Raw genomic sequence first — 23,126 nt, forward strand, 5'->3', positions numbered from 1 at the left:
TAAGTAGATCTGGAGGGGTATATTTCACAATCTATTCATATATTTATTTTCAGTCTTTATAAAAGTGAATATATGAAGCTTTCAAGGTGAAACAGCAAACAGAGACTCTAGGTCTTTTGTCTATCTGTCTGTGTGGGTTTTCAGCCTTGGGTGTCCTTCCCTAGGAACCACCTTGTTTTTTGAGACAAGTTCTCTGACTGAACCAAGACCTCACCGATCAGCTAGACGGGCTGGCCAGCAGGTCCCAGAGCTGGGATTAAAAGCGTGAGTGCCAACACATGGCCTTCCATGCGTGCTGGGGTCCTCTCCAGTCCTTGTGCTTGCAGGGCAGTACTCTACCAGCTGAGCTGCCTCCTGGGCCCCAGAGACTTGAACTAGCAGCACAACGGACTCAGTGTCTTAACTCTCCTTTGAGAGCTAAAGAACTAAAAGTGTCCAGAGTGTTCGATCTGACTATAACCACAGTGATTCTAAGGGGCTCTCCTCTGAGAGGGCGGAAGGGATGATACCAGTGTCATCTCGATCGGTGCAGCCAGGTGGTGACCAGTCTTAGGCTCGCAGACACATGACAGTCCGTGAGTCAGTCCAACCGACAGACCTCCTTATTAAACAAAGAATTCAAGAGCAGCAAGTGTTACATACATGCCAAGAAACAGGGCCTCCCTAGTACATGTGGGTGCCTGGGTTCCATTCCCAGCACAAATCGAAACCCATCACCTAGATGTCCTGTGTCCTCACAGCCATGGGTTCTTTCAGGGGATGAATTGGGCAGTACATGGAGCCTATGCCGGAACGTGCACACGTTACCTGTACCGCCTTTATACCTTTACAAGCCGCTTACCATCAGTTCACCCGATACTTCCAACTCCAACACAAACCAAATGATTACTCCTACCTAGTCTTTCCCTTTACAGATCGTTTAGAAATCCTGTCGCAGCTACTGGCTTCAATAGACTCACTTTTGTATTCTGTGACCCCTTGAACTCTCTGTGGACTTCTGCTTCTCCCTCCCCTGCACCTACCTTGCTCAGCCCTAAAGCCTATGATTTGTTTAATTGAAATATTCAGGAAAGCGGAGAGGAAAAGGACTCATCTGTCTCAGACTATCGCCCCAAGGGGATGTCTTAATTTACTATCATTTTGTTGACTCTCACAACTGCTGCTATCAGCTAGCTGGTTCACAGGTCCCTCTGACTTCCCCTCCAACCCCCTCTTCCTTGAGTTGACCATCACAGGTGATGTAATACACGGCCTTTGCCGTCTTCATCGGGGCAGCTGTGACATCTGCAAGTGACCCTCAAGATCAGGCCCATTTAATTGACATTTCCTCTCAGAAGTGGGTCAGGAAGATCCCTGCACCCGAACCTAACTGGTTCCAGCCTCCCCCAGCCCCACTCCTGAAAGGTCCTCTCACTCGTGTGAGTCCACACGCACATGCTGCATGTGACCTTGAGATCTCAGGAGGTGGCACAGAGACTCAGAAAGTGGAAGTTTTACTGAAGTGGGAGACTCCGTCTGCTGCCACAGGTAGGTCGTTAGTCCACTCTGGGGTGGGACTTTTCGGTGGTGTGGGTGTTTCGGTGTTACCAATACTCACTCCTGTGAGTAACCTCTCATTCTCTGGACACCTAATAAACTCATTGGTTCACCAGGCTGGACTCTGGTGGAATTGTACTTTGGTCTGTGGTCAGTGCCTTATCAGGGATGAGCAGACAGGTCTCACCTCTGAAAACGCTCATATACAACAGGAGTTCCTCAGAAAGCTTGGTAATGATGCTTGACGCTCCCACACACATCAAACAAGCCTTAGGAATTTTACCTTCTGGCTATACCTAACTTGTCTCCACCCCTCCTATTAAGGGAAGTATATTGCCCTATTCCCAGCCTGCTATAACCTTCAGTTCTATAACAGCCTCATAGAAACCTGTGGCCTCCATCCCCACCCTCCCAACTCTCACACAGAGTAGCCAATATGATTCCCTCGAGTGTAAACTTCCCACCTTAGGTTACTATTCCAGGCTCTTCCAGCTCTCTTCCCATCCCCGTCACCCCGATCCCTGCCACAAGCCTCTCTTCCCCATCAGCTAACTGTCAGTGTTTGCAGTGTACCCCTTCCACCTCGGAAAGGCTGAAGCCTATGCTGCCCACTTGCTCTGAGATGGGGGTCTCACTGTATATCCCAGGCTGGGCCTCTGGTGAAGCCTCTTTTTTTTTTTAAGATTTATTTTTATTTATATACTCATGTGAGTGTGTCACACATGCAGGCCAAAAGAAGACACTGAATCTCTGAGAGCTGGAGTTTACAGGTGGCTACGGATCCCTACTGTGGATGCTGGGAACCAAACTGCAGCCATGCTGACCGTTTGACCAGACAGACTCCCTTCTCCAGTCAATCCTACTCACTCTGCACTCTCATCTGCGAGTTGGATGTTTTGCCACGGGGAGCTGTTAGCTGCCTCACGTTTTAGGCTGAGGCTTGCCGTCCGATGCTCCCATCCCTGTGTGGCCCAGCCCCTTTCAGAGTGCACTTACAGCTGGTAAGTACAGTTGGCTCACCTGGGCAGAGAAAATTACTGTTTTGTTTGCCACTGTGCCCTGGTACATGTTCAAAAACTTATCTGTGGACTCCCTGATGACTCAGTAGGTTACAGCGTGCCTTAAAAGAGTCATTCGGACACTGAAAAGGAGATTGTCTTTTTTTTTTTTTTTTGGTTCTTTTTTTTCGGAGCTGGGGACCGAACCCAGGGCCTTGCGCTTCCTAGGTAAGCGCTCTACCACTGAGCTAAATCCCCAGCCCCGGAGATTGTCTTAATGAGCCACAGGAAGAAAGTTATACAAACATCTGAACGGGCTGGGAGCAGCTGCACCCAAACCATCCCTAGAACACTCTAGCTGGTTATTTTCTGGACTAAGCACCCAGAATGGAAGCCCCTGTGCCGCAGACCCCTCGGCTGTCAGGTCAGGAACGCCGCCATGCACAGCCATAGGGCACTTCTAGGGCATCCTCCTGTGAAAACTTTTCAAACAACAACAACAACAGCGTTTTTGCGGACCACATCCAAGCTATCCAGAATTTATTGCTTGACTGAGTAGATTAAACAGTTAATATATACGAAATTATTCTACTCAGAACAACTGACTGTGTTTGTTTTAATCACAAGCAATAAAATAATTAATAGTGCTGATATTCACAGAGCACTTACTGTGGACCAGACACCGCTCTAAGAGTTTTATCTGAGTAAATTTATTAGTTCTGCTTACCAGGTCTATGAATTTATCATCTACAGCTCATAGTGAAGAAATCCAAGCACAGAGCTGTTCATGATCACGGTCCAGTATCCAACAAAGCGGGGCTCTAATTCAGACGACCTGGCTCCATTAAGACTGCATCACCTCTCTCAGTAAAGAGGGGGCCCGGGGTTATCTTGCTGGCAGAGCATGGGGTTCTAGATTCAAATCCCCAGCACCAGCACCAAGGACAGAAACGGGGAGATGCTGAGAAAAGCTGCATCAGGACCGTAACGGCACCTTTAATCCCAGCAGAGTTGATGGCCAACCTGATCAACATAGCAAGTTCCAGGCCAGCCAGTTTCAAATAAATAGAGAGATCATAACGGGGAAGAATTGGTGCATACAGGGGCTACATAAAAATACTGCAATGGAAGTCGAAAGAACAGGAAGAGTCAAGAAGGCAAATTAAGGGAACTAGGGGGCAACAAGTCAGGGATCTAGAAAGACCGTTAACAAGATCAACATGGAAATGTAACAAGAGCTCACGATGTAGCGTAGGTGCAGTGTTTCCAAGACACCGGGCGCAGCGCCGGGTTCTATCTCCAGCAGAAAGTCAGTTCTACAACCCTCTCCCCCAAAATGGCTTTTTAAAAACGCACACCAGGGGCAGAGGGCAAAGAGTGAGCTCTGGGGGGAAAGAAAATTATGTGTAATTCCCTTCATGTTGCTATGACCAAGCACCTGAAGGAAACAGAGAGGAAGAAAGGTTTTCTTTCTCTTACTCACAATGTCACAGGCGTCGGACCTCGGCCACTAGCCTTCCATCTCTGGGCTTGCAGGGAGGCAGGAAGGCTGGGTACTGCAGCCGAGTGTGGAGTGCAGTGGAGGTGATGAACTCCGGGAGTAGCGCAGTGGACAGAGCAGTAACAGGAGCCACACTTCCTCCATCCAGGCCCCACCTTTCACAGTCCTACATCCCAATGGACTATTTAAATCCTGAACCCAGCAACGGATTGTTGGTGGAGTGCGCCGGGCCTAATCCTCTTTGAAAACACTCTTACAGACACACCCAGAAGTTCGTTTTACTAAATCACTAGGTCTTTCTTGGTACAATCAAGTTGGCAACCTAGATTAACCATCACAAGCATAAAACAAGAAGGACATTGTAGTCAGATCAGAAGGTGGGGGGGAGGCAGGGATGACACAGGGACGCAGGAAACAAAGAACTGAGGGAAGAAGAAGTATGGAAGGGAAAGTAGACTTCTGAAAATACAGTGAGGGTCATAAAGGCTGCAACTGACAAAAAAGAAAGAAAGATGAACAAGATAAAACGAAAAGTCTGAAGGATTTCCTGAACGAATCAAAACCAGAAGTCACAGGAGGTCCTCGCTGTCTAAGCAGCAGCCAAGCAAACGGGGTTAAGAGGTCACTGGTGGAACTGGCCCCTCTGAACCTTATGGCAAAGGCAGCAAGAACAGGCTGGGGACCAGCAAAGAGGGTTCAGTTCACAGCGTGCATCAGCGTTTTGTCTACATGCATGGCTGTAAACCAAGTGCATGCCCAGTGCCTGCGGAGGTCAGAAGAGGGTCCTGGATCCTCTGGAACCTGAGCTACAGATGGGTGTGAGCCGCCGTATATGCACCGGGAACCGAACCCAGGTCCCCTGGAATGTCAGCCAATGCTCTCAACCCCTGAGCAATCTTTTCAGGCCCCATCACCCCATCCCACGCCCCTTCCCACCTCAAACAAAGGGAATTTAAACTCTAAGGGTACCCAGCTACCTATGATGATGGTTACAGATTTACTGCCAATTAGTTCTTAATGACCACTCATTTTTACACTAATTATTCTTAAAAAACAAAACAAGCGGACCAGTGTGTGTGCATGCCATGCGTGAACACGCACACATGCACGCTAACCTGACCTACAGAACAAGTTCGATGAGAGCCAGGGCTACAGAGGGACACCGTGTCATCAAAAAATAACAACAAAAGAATACTCACAAGGCTCAGAGTTGTGCAAACCACCAGCGTCGTTTTTCAGATGTGTTCACTTGTCTAGAAAAGGGGTCCCTTAGCTGACACCATCTTATGGAAACTCTTGCTGCTCCAGCCATAATCTACTTTCCATCTCTAGGGATGTGCCTGCCTATTCTGGAATTTCATAAAAACAAAATCATGCAATGCGTGGGCATTGGTGCTTGGCCTCTACAATGAACACATATCAACACCAACTGCTTTTTATTGCTGGGTAATACTCCCTGATATGGACGTACCATATCTTATTTACTCACCCATCATGGGTAGGAGAACTGGAGTTCTCTCTTCTTTTGGTTTGAATGATGTTGCCACCACAAACATTCAACTATAAATTTTCATATAGACATGGCTTTCTAACTGCTCACGGAGGTAGACTTCAGGGCAGCAGTAGGTAAATATGCCTCAGAATGGGTGTGTATCTGGGTCAGACATTAATTGTGTTTGACTGAGGAAGCGTCAGTGTTTTCCACAGTGGCAACCACAGTAGCAGGACTGCAGAGCTCTAATCTCTCAACCCGCCCGCCTCTGAGTGAGTAGGAGCTGTTTCTTGCTGCTGGCTCCTGGTGCTGCCCACTGGCCCACCGCTGTTGATTTACTTCTCACAGGCCGATCCCGCAGTATTCCAGCTCTTTCCATTAGTGGCCTTTATATTACACTTAGCTGGTGGCTGGAGATGTGACTCAGTGGTTAAGAGGTCTGGCTGTTCTTTCAGAGGACCTGGGCTCAATTCCCAACGCCCACGTGAAGGCTCACAACCATCTGTAACCCCAACTCCAGGAGATCTGACTCCCTCTTCTGGCCTCTTTGGGCATCAGGCACACACATGTTCACAGACATACATGCAGACAAGATACCGAGGCACACAAAATACGATAAAGTTAATAAATCTGCCTGTTCCAGTTGCCGTGCAGTATCTTTCTCCTGACCGGTCCCAGCCCCACAGTGACTTCCTAAACAGAAATTAAATATAGAGTTTTTAAAACCAGGAAAAGGGGGTCATGGCTCAGCAAGTCATGGCACTTGTTGTCAAACGCCTGAGTTCAATCCCCAGGACTCACGTAGGGGTGAGAACCAGGCTACTGGCACCTGAGATCCCCCACATACACACAAGCAGACAAATAAATAAGTGTAATTAAAAACTAACAACAACAAAGGAAGCACAAGGGTAAAGATGAAAACTATGTTACTGCCAATCACAGTCTCAGGATATGCTGGCCCAACACATTAAGGATGATGTTTAAAACATGCTAGGATTTATTGCAACTTTTCTGGTGACCCAGCTGTGTAGTTCTCAAGCATGAACTTTGTAGCTAGGTCATGCTGCCGTGTCAATAGGTTGAACACAGGCTGGAGAGATGGCTCAGCAATTAAGAGCACTAGCTGTTCTTCCAGGGGTCCCAGGTTCAATTCCCAGCATGGCGGCTCACAGCAGTCTAAATCCAGTTCCTGGGAATTGATGCCCTCTTCAGATCCACACTGGAACCAGCAACCACAAATGCAGTGCACATGCATTATCTACATCCATGCAGGCAGGCACACACACACACACATACTTGGAACATACAAAATAAATCTTTAAAAGCAGGGGTTGGGGGGACAGGCCAGTGAGATGGCTCAGTGGGTAGACATTCACAGATTAAGGCTTAACAACCGGACAACCTGAGTTAGATGCCCAGATCCTGCAGTGGGAGGGGAGAACCGACTCTCGAGGGTTATCCTCTGATGCGCAGACAGGCACCGTGGCTTATGTCCACCAGCATTAGCGCGCACGTCACACACACACACACACACACACACACACACACACACACACACACACGGCAATGACAGATGCACTCCACATTGCTCGTGCTTGCCAGGAGTTAGGGAAGGCTGAGAGCAGCGCTAGTGCCTGCAACTACAGAGCTTTCTGGAAACAGGGAAGGACATGGGGAGTGAAGATCCACAGAAAGAAAACTTCTGGTTTTGCACAGGTGAATTCATCATTGCTTTTACCAGAGGAAGCTGGGAGTCTTCAGGAAGGAGCTGCTCAAGTGCGGTCTTAAATATATATATATCTTTAAAACTTGTTTGTCTCGGGGTTGGGGATTTAGCTCAGTGGTAGAGTGCTTGCCTAGCAAGCGCAAGGCCCTGGGTTAGGTCCCCAGCTCTGAAAAAAAAAAAAAAACTTGTCTCAATGGTGTGCAGAGGAAAAAGTTGTATACATAATTTTTATTCAGAAAAGGTGACTTCTATGGGAACAATCAGAAAGCTGAGCGCAGCCCTGAGAAAATCATACTTCAGTATTTGAGAGACTGGCCCTGGCCGCCTGGAACAGAGGGGTAGGGGCTCATGTGGAAAGTAAGGCTGGGGAGTGGCAGTGTGCCCAGAAAGTGGGAAACCACACTGTGGCTCACAGGCAGCTGCTAGGACTATGTAACTGAAGGATCATGGCTGTGCCCCATGCCGGCCGGCTCGCTGGACTCGGCTGTGCTGCCGGCAGATGCAGAACGCATAACCCAGACTGGAAGCATCGGGGAGAGGAGAAAGCACTCAGAGCCAAAGCTAGCTTGCCTCTGGTGAAGAAGAAAACACTAGGGAAAACACACAGAAGGCCTTTACAGAGACTGCAATGCACCCTTATAAACCCTACACCAGTCAGAGGCCGGTGGATCTCTGTGAATCCAAGGCGAGCCTCATCTGTATAATGAATTCTGGGCCAGCCTGAGCTACAGGGAGACACTCTGCCTTAAAAGAAACACAGTGGGCGCTGGGGATTTAGCTCAGCGGTAGAGCGCTTACCTAGGAAGCGCAAGGCCCTGGGTTCGGTCCCCAGCTCCGAAAAAAAAGAACCAAAAAAAAAAAAGAAACACAGTGAATGAGGACAAACCGCTGTTCCTTAGGACTGAAGACAGCCACGCTGGAACCCTGCTATCTTATCAGAGCAAACAAAGCCACTGTTTACCTGCCCAGGGATAACTGCTGCCAACCGCTGTGAAACTGCTGAGCAAACAGGGCTCAGACATTATGGGATGTCGGTAATTAATGGCTGTCACTTCCGAGAGGTGATGTCTGGACTCGTCTGAGCCTTGGAAGCTGATATTGTAACCCTGCTGGAGAATGTGAGCTTTCTCCGGCTGGCAGTGAGGAACTGCTACAGGATTATGTAGGGAAACATACTCAAACCAGAACACCAGGATACAGGACAGAGCAGTGCCAAGACCAACATGAGGCCGCTTTGGTCGCACAGGCCACTTGCCTGCAAAGAGTGCGTCTCTAGGGGTGCTCGAAGTGATCCGCCCAAACCTTTAATTTCGCTGGGACTGGCTCCCGTGGCACAAGGGGGTTCAGTTAGGGCAGAGGCTGCACAGGTGAGAGATGGGGACGTTCACTTCCTAATGTACACTGTTCACAGTAGACGATACCGAGGTGGGTGTGAGCAAGTTGGTAACAATCAGATGCACAAAGCGGGACCATCACCACATGTGACAATGAACAGGGAGAAACCTCAGACTTTGTCGGCCAGCGTTCCGACAAGTTCTTACAAGACTTCTAGAATTTAACTGTGGGGCTTATGTTATTTTCCTTCCATGGGAATATTGGTTTTCCTAGTTTCCAGATCATGTGACCAACCTGATATGCCAGAAGTGCACACACCTGCCCTTCTGAGACAAAGCACCTGTCTCACTGAAGGCTAGAGATTAGCTTTCTTTAGAGGAAACCCGCTGGGTGCATCTGAGAGTAGATTTAGTTTATCAGCGCTACCATTCATGTTACTGTGTTAGCAGAAGCACATAAAAACATCATATAAGCACTCTCATGCTTCACATACACATATGAAACATACCACACCACACACACACACTTTATATACACCACACACACCATACACATACACACTACACATACACACACCACACATACACATACCGAACACATCACACTATACACACACACACTATACACACCACACACTCTATACACACACACACACACTATATATATATACATATATATATACACACACACACACACTCAATACACACACACCACACATACACATACCGAACACATCACACTACACACACACACACACTATACACACCACACACTCTATACAAACACACACTATATCTATATCTATATATATCTATATATATACATACATACACTACACACACACTCAATACACACACACCACACATACACATACCGAACACATCACACTACACACACACACTATACACACCACACACTATATCTATATATATCTATATATATACATACATACACTACACACACACTCAATACACACACACCACACATACGCATATTGAACACATCACACTACACACACACATACTCTACATACACCACACACACACACTATATGCACACATACCACACACACTCTATATACACATACACCATACACACTACGCACAGAGGCACAGGCACAGGCACACAGGCAATTCTCAAAGTGTATTCCAAGGATCTGTGATCCCAGAACTTTTCAGGAACTCTATTTACATAATTACTCTAAGAAACTACTCCCTGTTCACACTCACTCTCTCATAAGTATGTGACAGAGTGTCTTGGGACCACACAGTATGACCTATGATATAACTGCTCTCACAGCTATTGGAAATCATGCCTGTGTACTCTTGTGATCTAAAGTTTTCTCAGTAGATAATAGCTTTTTAAAGTGATTTGTGTGTGTGTGTGTGTGTGTGTGTGTGTGTGAGAGAGAGAGAGAGAGGGGGGGGGAGTGGGGGGAGGGAGGGAGACAGGATAGAGATCAGGGACAGCCCAGTAAATCATCTCACCATCCCTCTGATAACTTGAATGCATTCACTATACCTAACACAGTAAATAATTAATCAGAAAACCCCACGGAGATGCACATTCTATGGGAGTATTTAATATTTTTAACTGTTAAGGAGATCTTGAAGCCAAACTTCTCTACAACACTTAGTCACAGGGTGTCACAACTAGTCTTGACTTTCTAAACAAAGAATGCAATGAGGCTAGGTGATAAATTGGTGGGTGCTCGCCCCCTGAGAACTGTAACCCCAGCACTGGATGGGGAGCAGGTGTGGGGGGAGACAGACCTATCCCAGTACATCCCTGGGACTCGCCACCAATCAGCCTAACCTGTTTACTAAGTTCCAGGTTAGTAGACTGACTCTCTCAAGCAAAAACATGGTAATGATTTCTGAGGAACAACTAAAGCTGATCTTGGCTTCTACACACACACAGGCATTCGCACAAGCACAGATACACACACACACACACACACACACACAATACACTTCAGGTAGGGAGTTGGCTCAGAGAGTAAAGCATTTGCCATGCAAGCATAGAGCCCTGAGTTCAAATCCCCTGAGCCCATGTAAAAGTGAGGCATAGTAGCACAACAGTCTGGAACCCTAGTGCTTCTGTGGAGATGGAAAGAGGAAGACAGGCAAATCCCCAAAAGCTCCTAGGTCAGCTAGCCCGACATAGCAGACAACAAACATCCTGTCTCAAACAGGATGAAAGGCAAGGTTTAACATGTGAGGCTGTACTCTGAGGTCCACATGCACATGCCTGCACTCACGAACATGAACACATGCATACACACATAACACAAGATTTAAAGGGGGGTAAAAAGGTTGCCAGGCATGGTGGCACACGCCTTTAATGCCAACAGTTAGAAGGGGCAGGGGCAGAGGCAGAGCCAGGAGGATCTCTGTAAGTTTAAGACCAGCCTAGTCTACACAGTGAGTGCCAAGACAGCCAGGACTATATGGAGAGATCATGTCTTGAAACCAACAATGCACATGAACATGCCACTTTATCATTAGGTTTTTGAAAGAAAACCTACCATGAAGGAAGAGCGATGTACTGATACAGAGACAAGTACTGACAGGCAACAGATAAAGAGCCATCGGGACAAAACATGATAAACTGATAAACTCTGCAGGGCTCAGAAAGCAGTTTATGTTCAGCCAGGTTGACTGGAGAGGAAGCTGACAGGAAAAAATCCAAATTAAACCCTATTAGCATCCTTATAAAAACCTCTATAGAAGACAGTAGGAGAATAAAATCTCAAGGAGAAAGAAGCCAGCAAGAACTGAGCAAGCAGCAAACGCATCGGCATCCAAGCATTATGTCGTCATGAAGCAAACGCATCAGCTCCCAGGTGTTACTTCATCATCGGTGTCTGACCATGTGCCGTACACTGGGGTCACTCCCACGTGGGAGCTGGGTACAGAATTGGTTAGCATTCAAACACTGTTTTAATTGGTATGATGCTCATATCAATTCTCCCTTCTTAATGCCAGAATAAATTCCCTTACGCCTAACACTCCCAGACAAGCATCATCAATCACTTAAAAGACATTTAAAAAAAAAAAAACCCGCCATGAAGCAGGCGGCGGTTACCTTCAGTGAAGGGAACGTAAGGAAAATGGCCACCACAATGGCTGTGGTGATATGTATTAAATGTTAGGAACAGCAAAATCATTATTTTTATTGCAGGATGTTCTTTATGGGGCTCAGTTGGTAAAGTGCTTGCCACATAAGCAGAAGGACCTAAGTTGAACTCCCCAGAACCCGCAAAAACAAGACTGTATTCGTGTAAACTGGTAATCTGGTAATCCCAGCGATAGGGACACAGGCAGGAGGATTGCTGGGGTTAGACAGCGGGTCAACCTAACTTAGTCAGAGAGCCCTAAGTCAGGCAAAGACCGTGTCTCAGAAGAAAACAATATGGACAGCTCCTGAAGAACAATGCCTAGCCTCTTCATGCAGCCTCAGCATGCTCATGACCCCCACATACATACACACATACCTATGAGAGAGGCAGAGACAGACAGAGAGACATCCTTACACATCCAACAGCCACAGGCCCAGGCCTTTTACCTTTTTTTTTTTTTAAGATTTATTAATTTATTATATATAAGTACACTGTAGCTGTCTTCAGACACACCAGAAGAGGGCATAGGATCTCTTTACAGATGGTTGTGAGCCACCATGTGGTTGCTGGGAATTGAACTCAGGACCTCTGGAAGAGTAGTCGGGTGCTCTTAACCACTGAGCCATCTCTCCAGCCCGCCTTTACCTTTTATTCTAAGACGATCATCACAACAACTGTGGAAGGTAAGAAATTTTATCTCTAATTTCCAAATCTGAAAATCACGAAGACGCAATACGTTTGCAGCCTGCCCAAGGTCATACGTTAGAAACCAGTGAAGCGGACTGAGATCTCTCTGCTCTGCTGGTTCTTATCTGTGCTTCCGTAGGCCATGGACGCACCTGGCACCTGACAGTATCAGCCTCTGGTATCCTTCCTCTCTCTCTCTCCTCACTGTAATCTCACCTATAAATCTTTTATGACTAGTAGTAGGCTTGGGACGGTGGCTGTAAACCTCAGAGCTTTCTGTACCAAGATCATCACCCACCTCCCTCCTCCCTCCTCTCTCCAGTGACCCCCCCCTCCGAAAGGCAAAGCCGATAATGTTATTTCCTACTGGCCCATCCTTCCCTGGCCTCTAATCATCTCCAGGACGAAGCTTTAGCTTAATCTTCTTCACTGACTTCCACATCACTTCCGCCACCCTGAAGACGTTCTGCACTCCTGCCAAAAAGCCTCAGGATGTAGCCATGTTCCTCATGGGGGCCTGAGTATACATTGTTTCCTTTGTGAAAAGCCCTTCAAACCCACATCCACCCAGCTAATGACTGATGGTCAAGGAAGACTTTAGATTAGGCACTAAATTCTCTAGAATTACTTTATACTCCCAATCTGACACCTGGCCCCCTTAAGACAGTCACAGAACCCCTAGCTCAGCCCTGGTTCTAAGGTGATCAGCCCTCCATCTTTGCCTGGTCCACATTCTATCAACCACAGACTGAAAAAAAAAATTTTTTTTCAAAAAAAAAATGTCTAGGAATCGGAGAGGTGGCTGAGCAGACAAAGTGTTTGCTGTGCAAGTCGAGGGTACCGAGTTCTAACCCAAGAACCTGCATAAAAGTGGAAGAGAACCTTGGGGTTGGGGATTTAGCTCAGTGGTAGAGCGATTGCTTAGGAAGCGCAAGGCCCTGGGTTCGGTCCCCAGCTCCGAAAAAAAGAACCAAAAAAAAAAAAAAAAAAAAAAAAAAAAAAAAAAAAGTGGAAGAGAACCAAACACACACACACACACACACACACACAATCACAAATTTGTAAATACATTATGTTTGAAGGCCACGTGGTATATGCCTGCTCAGCACCAGGAAGAAGCAGAAGGATAAGAAGCTCCAATTTATCCTCAGCTATGTAACGAATTCCAGGACCTCCTGGGCTAGAGACCCTGTGTCGAAAAAACAAAACAAAACAAACAAAAATGTGTCTGAGGGGCTGGAGAGACAGCTCAGCAGTTAAGAGCACGGACTGCTCTTCCAGAGGTCCTGAGTTCAAATCCCAGCAACCACATGGTGGCTCACAACCATGTGTAATGGGATCCGATGCCCTCTTTTGGAGTGACCAAAGAGAGTGACAGTGTGGTCACATACATAAAATAAGTAAATAAATCTTTAAAAACAAACAAAAACTGTGTCCTAGACAGGCATGGTAGTTCATGCCTGTAATCTCTACACTTGGGAGACAGAGACGGGACCACAAAAAAGGTTTACACGGCATTTACACTGTGTCACAGACTACAGTCACAGGTGATTTCACCTATAAAGGTGTGTGGGGTTACATGTAAATACTAAACTACCTTGGTAAGAGAGTTGCACATTCTCAGAGGTAGGTACCCTCGGGGAGCCCAGGAAAGTTACCCATGGGTACAGAGAGTCGACAGTACCACACCTGCTGCTTTATCTTACCAAGTCCGGGATGTATCATTCCAATCTGTAATGCTACAATGTTAGAGGCTGGCACCAAGGCATGTTTAAAGCTCAGTGGTAGAGTGCTTGCCTAGCAAGTGCAAGGCCCTGAGTTCAGTCCCCACCTGGGGGGTGGGGGGAGACAAAGTGTAAAAACAAAAAGTAGACAGTAGATGGATATGGTGGCACACACCTCTAATCCCAGCACTTGGGAAGCTGAGGCAGGAGGAGCCCTGTGAGTTCAAGGCCAACCTGGTCTACGTACTGAGACTCTGTTTCAAAAAGGAAAAGACAAGACAAGACACTGGACAGGGATGTGGTTCAGTGGCACTGGTCTTACCCAGAATGCACAAGATCCTGGGATCAAACTCTAGCACAGGAAGTTAAAACAAAACAAAGAACTTGTTAAATGTCAGACAGGTGGTTGGTGACAGAGCCAAGAAGACCCGAAGTCAGAAAGTCAGCTCTTCTGTCTCCTGAGTCAGAGCTCCAACCAACACTTAGCTTTATCAAAAGCAAGCCCAGATATCAAGTTGAAAGCCTCACTTAAACCCAATTAAACCAATTAAATGCATCTCAAAGTTTTATACTCTTGACTTTTTTTTTTTTTAAATTCTGAGACAAGGTCTCACTTATGTAGCCCAGGCTGCCCTTGAATCTGAGACTTCCTGACTCTGCCTCCCCTTTCTGACTTCGTGAATGAAAAAGCTTAAATATGACTTAGCCTACTTATTATTTCTGAGATTTGTTTGTTGTCTCACAGGGTTTCCTGTACTCCAGGCTTCCGACTCTGTGTAGACAGAGATGACCCGGAACTTCAAACCCCTACCTCTAACCGCCCGAATGCTAGATTAACAGACATGCTCCCACACGCTCAGCTCAGTGATCGGCGCTGAGCTCACCCAAAGCTCTGTGCATACCACGCAAGCGCTTCAGCAATCGAACCACATCTTAGCCGATACTTTGTGAGATGCGTTTGGGGCTAGCCTCGAACTCTTAATCCTGCTGTCTCTGCTCCTGAGTGGGCACTGCAGGTGCATACTGTCTAAGTGCTGAGCACCTCAGAATGCTGAGGCACCGGAGAGACACAAACAGGAGGATTCGGAGTTCAAAGTAATCCTCAGTCAGCAACACAGAGGATTCCAGGCCAGCCAGAGCTCCACGAGACACTCTCCAGACAAAACAGGCTGCCGTCAAACAGCAATCCTCTAGGGAACAGCTGCGCTATCATTGGGGTGTGATTTATTGCCCTTGCACTCCCAGCCTTGGCTTATGAGTGTGTATACAGGTTGGGATGGAGTCTTGGCCCAGAAGCCAACCTTCTGTCTCTTGCTGATGTCCGTATACTTGACTCTAGTGCACGTCCAACGTACTAGCTCTAGTCTTCGATGGTCTGTGATTTGATACCCGCAGGACAAGTAGTAGTCGTCAGTGCCAAAACAGCTTTGGCTCTCTGTGCATTAACCATAAGCTGAGTCTACTATTCCCTACCCTGCTCTAAAGTTAGGCAAGGCCACGTGCCCGTCTCTGACCAACGAGATACGAGAAAAGCAACAGAATGGAAACTGTAAAAGCTGGTGCCCACTTGACGGGTCACGCGCTAGTTTCCAACTGTCTCCATCCCTGATTATGTGTGACCAGCAGAGCTCTCTGTATACACGGTACATGGGCTGTATGAACAGGAAGACAACTTAGGTACCATTAAGCCACCAAACCAATGCTTCAGGTCTCTCGGTAAAGCATTCTCTCCTATGGCCAATCTACCTGCATGTTCTTATGACAAATATTTTGATTGCGCAAAGGATGTTTTTGTAGCTATCCTACTTCAAGACTATTTTCTTTTTCTTTGGGGGGCAGTGGAAGTGGGTAGACAAGATCCCATGTAGTCCAGGCTGACCTCAAATTCCTTCAATAGCTGAAGATCATCTCGAGCATTTTTTTTTTTTAACTTCTGTCTCTCTTTTCAGTTTGTTTTGCCCACCAGACAGTACCCATATGTCAGTCAGAGAGGATCAGTTCTTTTCTTCTAACATGTGGTTATTCCAGGAATCAAATTCAGGTCATGGGGCTTGGCAGCAAGTGGCTTTACCAACTGAAGACAACGGATGGATCTTCAACACCTGAGCTTCCTGCTTCCACCTACAGAATGCTGGGGTTGCAAGCATGTCAGGCTGTACCCTATTTATGAAATTCCAGGATGGAACTCAGCCCCACAAATGCCCAGCAAGCACTCGATCAACTGAGCCACAGCCCCAGAACCCCGCCCCCTCTTTTTCCTTTCAGTTAGAATAGTTTTTGAGTATGTTGCAAGGAAGCGGTGACCACTAATTTCAGTGGGCAGGAACAGTGGACAGTAACCACAGGGTCGCCTCTATCCAAATACTATTTTGCACGTAAAATACATGTGCCAAGTACCTACTATGCAAAAACACTGTGCCAGACAACAGGGAAGAAATAGGACCTAACGTGAGTGGAAGAGATGGGAAAGTAATTATGGCAAACAGGCAAACTTTGAAGCCTGAAGAGTTGAGGAGACGGGAAGATTCATCCCCAGCTGCTTAAGGCTGACCTGGGCTGCCTGAGGTCCTGTCTAAAATGGTGGGGGGAGGGGGAGCTCAAGGCCAGCCTGGGTTAGACAAGATCTTGCCTCAAAAAAACGTCAAACAAACAAACAAACAAACAAAACACACCCACGCACCACACACAAGAGAACCGGTATCAAACAGGTACAAAAGGCAGAGTCCCAGAATTAGAGAGAGACAGCTCATCTAGGTTGGGGGTGGGGGGGAGTACAGAGAGGCTTTACAGAGGAAGTTCCGTATGGAGTGGCCATAAAACATGGGCCAAGGTAATGACCGAGAATGAAGGGCTCATTTAAGACAAAGAGCCAACACACAACACATGCAAATACATGGAGCTCAACCAACAAACCACAAGGCTGCAGGGGCCGAGAAGGTACAATATATCCAAGGGTATGGCAATAACCCGCCGATGCCAGGCCGCCCTGGGCCTAACCAAATAGTAGCGAGCCCCTGAAAGCCAGAGACGTGGCATGTCATCCATAACGGTCTAACAGAGGTCTAACAGAAGGAGAGGACACTTGTTCAGGGGACTCTGGGGATACCCAGAAACATCAGGCCCCAAACCGCGAGATGACCGTTAAGAGTCGAAAGAAATCACTTGTCAGAGCAATGTGGTGGCAGACCTAGGACCTGTCTCTAAAGGAAGGCAGGGAGCAACTCGGGCTCCAGCTCTGGGACAGCCGAGAGAGGCAGCCATGAAAGTGACATCCCCATCTAAGTGTTACTCACTGTGTCTTTCCTGCCAGGTCCAGGTCCTTATGACGACTGGTTTATCCCTTGCTCCTCATGGGACAAAGGTGCTTCTCTAACCCACCTTTTAATCATTTTTGTTTAAGACAGGGTCACTGGTGGCCTAGGCCAGCCTCAAGCTACCTGTGTCTTAGAGGTGACTTTGAACTTCTGATCCTTCTGCCTCCACCTTCAAAATTAGGATTATAGGCAAAGGGTGTCAATCACCATGCCGGGTTTTACATGGTGCTGAGGGTCAAATCTAGGGCTCCTTGCATGCTAGACAAGGACCCCACCAACTGAACTACATCCCCAGGCCCCAACTTGTCCTCTGTACAACCTCATCTCCCTTTCTTTTTCTGCTAAGAAAGCCCTGGAACCACACACATGCCTTGAGTCTCTTCTGCCCCCTTTCGCATCCTGGCTTTTCATTGGTTCACTTCTCCTCCAGGAGCCTTTCCACTCTCAGTGGTTCAACTCAAAAAAAAAAAAAAAACCTTCAGTTCCAGTTCCACCATGAAACCTTCCTTAAACACACTCGCTCCTCCTCTCAAGACTCCCCGAAGCATTCATTGCCTTGGAATTCTAGAGGCCACACCCTAAACTTATCATTTGTGTGCGCTTCATCCCCACATTCTATGACAGAGGTCTAGAGAACAAGTTCCACATTTCAGCTGTCCGAGTTTCCCTCAAGCCAATGCCTTGTACAAAACAAAACATGTATTTAGTCGGTGCTCACCCGTGTGAGCAAGCCCCCCGGTCTCCAGGAACACAATTCCTTTGCTTCATCATTAACTTGCTTGCTATGAGACACAGACATCAGATTTGTATTTCAAAATGTCTGTTACCTTAGGAGACGATATGAAAGTCCCATTTGGTCATAAGGTTTCACTCCAATCTTTCTTCTTTTCCTTTCTTTAGTCTTTTGAGACTGGGTCTTCCTAGGTGGCTCTTCTATATAGCCCAGGCTGACCTCTGAAGCAATCCTCCTGCTTCAGCTTCTGAGTGCTATTACAGGTGTGCACCTACCAAACCCGGGCTCCGATTCCTCTGAGTCTTTAATTGAAAGTTTTAGGGACACAACTGGAATTGTCAGGATGTCTACTGTGCTATATATCAGGAACCTAACCTTCATAGTCCATTATCTATAGCACTGATAATTCAAACGACCTCACAGAAAGATGTTAAGCACTCTTTGCTTTCTGGGATAACAGCTGTCTCCCTTCACCGGTCACTCCCTGGGTTAATTACAGTGACTCAGTTTTACCACCTCCCGGTACCCAAGAGACACAAACGAAAAAGAGATTTATTGCAGAATCATAAAAATAGGTGCTATTGTAAAAAGGAGTCTAAACATATCTGTGGGACATCCTCCTAACCATCCTCGCTAAGCTTTTCTCTCGCAAACAAGACCACTGAGAAGACAATGGGGAAACACTCCAGAAGAAAAAATAGCGAGAAGACGTACTTTGACAAACTGACCCGGTCGCTCCGAAGAGGATCTGGCCCCGGGAAAGGCAGAGATGACAACCGCTACTCTTGGTGACTCCCGCTAGGCTTTCCCCGGACTTTCTTGCACTCGTCCCACAGCGGGTCCCGGGTGACCGTGACCCTCTTCTGCGCCCAGACTCGCGCGCCCCGGGGCACTGCACACAGGTGACCTCGGCGCGCTCGGCCCGGCTTGCAGGGCCCTCCGCAGGCCTGGCCCCCACCCGGGCCCGGGCTTCGGTCCCCAGCGCGGCTCCGGCCGGTTTGGCCGGGGGAGGGGCACGGCGGCCGAGAGCTGCGTCGGGGACGCAGGGCAGGCCTTACCGCAGCGGAGAGGGAGGCCGGGGGCGGGTGGCGCCAGGGCGCACGCAGAGCGCGGAGGCAATTGCAGCGCTTATAGCGGGGACAGGAGAAGGGACCCCAGAGGGAGCCCAGGACGCGGCGGGCTGCACGGGCGCCGCCATGGTGGGGACGCAACGGCCGGACCACCAATCCTGCGGTCCGCCTCGGCGGCCGCGCCGGGGGTCGGGCATCGGCAGCCAATGAGAGCACCGGAACCGGGCGGGGCGACAGGCAGGCCAATGCGAGGCTTCGCCGCAGGGGTAGGCGGATACGGACCCCAGAGACCCAATGGAAGTCGTAGGCCGAATCCACCCCCTTCCCATCCCCGGGCAGTAGTTGGGGCTTGGGAGGAGCGCCGCGTGGAGCTGCTGTGCGTGGGGCGGCCCGGTTTCGGACACGTCTCCTCTGGTTCCCAGAAGTCTCCTGCCCCTACCCCACCGCTCAGACCCGGCCGCTGGTGGTACCCCCAGAATGCCTCCTGAGGTCCTGTCCAAACCTGTTTGGGTAAGAGGCCAGCTAAGTTCAGGCGTGACCTCGTGACATCGTAGAAAGGTCGCAGATAGACTACAAAGCCACCCCACATACCCAGCAGGATGAGGTTGCACCCTCATCCTGCAGCCCAGTACCTTATCCTAAGGCAGAATTTAATATAGAATTTCCCCGAAGAGGAGGTGGAGACATAACTTGCCACTCTCAGATGCCAATCCAAACACTGCACCTTATACAACAAATACAAGGCTTTGGCAAAAAGCTGATGTGCAGTCTTTGGCTGTAGTCGGTCGTGAGCCCAGACTAGACCACACTGGCAAGGAAGTGCCTTAGGCAGAGCCAAGTTTGAAGTTTAGCAAGATCAAAGCCCCAGGGCATCTCCAGCACCAGAAAAAAATAACACAGGCCAGTTTTGTGAGATTTGGGAAAGTCCCATAGCTTTTTTGAACTGGGAATTTTCTTATAATTACATAGGCCAAGAATGTTTTTGAATGATTGACTTAGCTAATCACGGCGGTGGTGGTATGTATCTAAGTACTCTGTAAACTGAAGCAGGATTAAACATTCAGTGCGAACCTAGACAACTTTGTGGGTCCCGGTGTCTTTGGTTTTGGGGTTTTGTTTTATTTTGTGTCTTAGTGTCTGCACGAATGTATATTCTGGTGCCTATGTATGCCAGAAGGCCTCATAGCCCCTGGAACTGAAGTTACAGGCAGTTGCAAATGACCAAGTGGATGGTGGTTAACAACCTGGATTCCCAGTAGAAGCAAGTGCTCTTAATGGCTAACCGTCTCTCCATCCCACGGTGTGCCCGTCCTCAGGGGCGGAAAAAGTAAAGAGGGCTGTCGGTGGATGTGGCTTGGCAGTAGTGTTTGCCTGAAACATTCAAAGGCAATCCTCAATTCCTAGAGGTGGGATTACACCAGGCAGGTCCTTCGGCAAGGCTGAGGTAATGAGAATCATGGGGAGAAACTACAGGCACCCTAGGAAATTAAGTTTTCGTCCCTTCCAGAAAAGCTCAGCCCCACCTAGCTTCCCCGGCATTTCTCCCGGAAATTCCCTGAGTGAGAACAGAGGGGCAACCTCCTTTCCTTGATTCCAAGGAGTTAGCTTTGAAGAAGCATCTTTGGCGCCCTTCTCTCTTTCCCCACCATCAGTCCTAAGCAGTAGCTCCCAGGCTTCAGGGATACAAACCGCACACCGTCTAGCGCAGGGGCACAAAGCTGAGGCCACCAGCTTAGGACCACCGACTCAGAGCGCTCAGGGATCCAGAGTGCTCTTTCCAGGGAAGCACTCGCCAACTACAAGCATTGCAGAGAGCAGCTTCTGCAATCCACAGCCAGATAACATGTCTCTTGCTTTTCGAGCACCTAAAGCAACTCTCTCCTGGTTCCACATGAATGGAATCTTGGTGCGGGAAGTGATTTACATACCAGGATACTGATGACACCAAAGGGGTTTAAGTAAACCCTCTCTTGAGAAGACTGTAGTCCAGTCCTTTATGTTACCAAAGGGAGGTACTGAGAGCCACAATGCGCTGGATGCTCATGGGCCACAGCGATTGGCCAGCACCCACCTCGGTGAACAGCTCCCCAGTCCCTGCTCCACAGCCTGACCCTGAGCCACCTAGGCTCCAAGGGGCAGACCACAGTCAATCCTCTGCTCAATACATTTTATTGCTAAGGACAAGGTAATGCACCAGTTTTCAAAATAATTTGGTTTATAGAGTTCATACGTAACAAAAAAGGGGAAGTATTATAAATCTGACTCCTGTATACAGAGCAAGGTATGAAGCCCTCCAATATTGGGCCCAGGCAAACAAATTCAAGAGGAGCAAAAACCTGTTTAACCCCTTCAATGTTGCCCTCCAGTCCCACCCCCCCACCCTCAATCAGCCCCACCCCACCCCTGACCAAGGGCGTGGCTACACCTGCCCTTGGCCTCCAGTGGCCCCAGTTCATCCTAACCCACAGATAGCCCCTGCATAACTGCAATTTTTTCCCCTGCACAAAAATTACCCACCAGGCTCTGCCTGTTTCCATCATTAAAATTCTCCCTTCAAGGTAGGCCCCACCCACACCCTCTAACACTGCCACAGGGGCTTCCGTGCCTGAAGTTTGTGGGCTCATAGTACAGAACCTCTGAGTTCTACTCCAAGGGTGGACAGAGGTGGCAGTCAGCTCCTTAGCATCCCAATACTGCAGCTTTGCCAGCACTCTCTTGAAATCGGTCCAGGAAGGGACAGATGGCAACCAACCTCTAGCCATCCCCCAGGGCCCTTACTCAGCTTAGCTGAGGGCAGAATTTCACATTTTGTTTGCCCTGCAGAGGCAAAGGAGAAAGTGAAGCCCAGGGGCTGGCTGAAGCTAGTCCAGATCAAGCACACTCCCACACACACACTCATGCACTCATGCACACAGGCACTCGCGCACACACACACACACGTGCTTGCACACCCACACATTCTCAAGCACACAGGTGCACACTCGAGCGCTCTCACACAGGTACACACCTGTACATGCGTGCACTCACACACTCATACATAAATACAAAAGGGGATTGGGTTGAGCACCAGCACCTCTCTGCCTTGCTGGTGCAGGTGGGTGGTAGGAAGCTAGTCCTAGGCTAAGAAACAACAATCCGCCCAGCAGGAACAGCTGACCGGTTTGGACTGGGCGCTGATGGAGTCACAGCATCCCAGTGTCAGCGTCAGCTGCTGCCAAGCGCCCGGCTTGTCTTTTCACGGCAGAATTCATTGAAGGAGGAGTGAGAAGGTGATGGGTCAGACATGTCATTCCTTTTCTTTGTACAGCTTCTCTTTCTAAGACTTCTGAGTTCCAAGTGTCTGCTGTGCTGTGGAACCCGAGAGTGTTCTCGCCTTGATGGCTGGGACCTCTCAGACCCGGGAAACGTCTACTCCATGATGGCCCGATACAGTGCTGGCTCGATGTAATCCTCCCGGTACCTTGAGTTGATGACCCGTTGCCTTTTCTTTTCTTGCTTTACTTCCTTCTCTGTGAAAATCTCATTGAACCGCATGTCTGAAGCTACTGACTACAAAGGAAAAGGCAAGAAAATTGTTGTTTTTGACAGGAAACAACAAACACCAAGGGGGCATGTTCCTGCCATGTCCGAGACAGGAGCTCAGGGCACAGTAAGCTCACCTACCAGTCTAGACTTGACTCTCTTGGGAAGCTCTTCATCCAGTGTGTATACATCATCTCTCTTAACCACCAGCTGCGAGCCATCCTCGAACTCCACCTGACAAGCAAGCAAAGCCCTTCAGCTAGGCTACCACAGTTCTGTGGGGCCCGCGCACAGCACATGTGGCAGTTTCCGGTAGCTAAAGGAAGGCAACACGGTAGTAAGGACGGCCTGCCATGCCTGAAGGCAC

General features: G+C 48.4%; 2 protein-coding genes across 12 annotated transcripts in view; both read right to left on the reverse strand.

Moving 5' to 3' along the window:
• St3gal3 (ST3 beta-galactoside alpha-2,3-sialyltransferase 3) overlaps positions 1-21,295 on the reverse strand; it is a 202,302-nt gene extending 181,007 nt beyond the window's left edge. For 2 of the 7 annotated variants that reach the window (XM_063288350.1, XM_006238716.4), the window contains exon 1: positions 18,882-19,430. The gene's annotated coding sequence lies outside the window, so the exon portion shown is untranslated. 7 annotated transcript variants of the gene reach the window in all.
• A 96-nt stretch (positions 21,296-21,391) lies between these two features.
• Kdm4a (lysine demethylase 4A) overlaps positions 21,392-23,126 on the reverse strand; it is a 46,765-nt gene continuing 45,030 nt past the window's right edge. For 4 of the 5 annotated variants that reach the window (XM_017593391.3, XM_006238668.4, XM_039110001.2 and 1 more), the window contains 2 exons: positions 22,901-22,993; positions 21,435-22,786 (listed from right to left, as the gene is read on the reverse strand). In XM_017593391.3, coding sequence (XP_017448880.1) covers positions 22,646-22,786; positions 22,901-22,993 — 234 coding nt within the window. In that variant the 3' untranslated portion in view covers positions 21,435-22,645. Of the gene's footprint in view, positions 22,787-22,900; positions 22,994-23,126 lie in introns of all 5 variants that reach the window. The other variant, NM_001107966.1, reaches the window with a different exon arrangement.

Source organism: Rattus norvegicus, chromosome 5 (genome assembly GCF_036323735.1).
Source record: "Rattus norvegicus strain BN/NHsdMcwi chromosome 5, GRCr8, whole genome shotgun sequence".
NCBI lineage: Eukaryota > Metazoa > Chordata > Mammalia > Rodentia > Muridae > Rattus > Rattus norvegicus.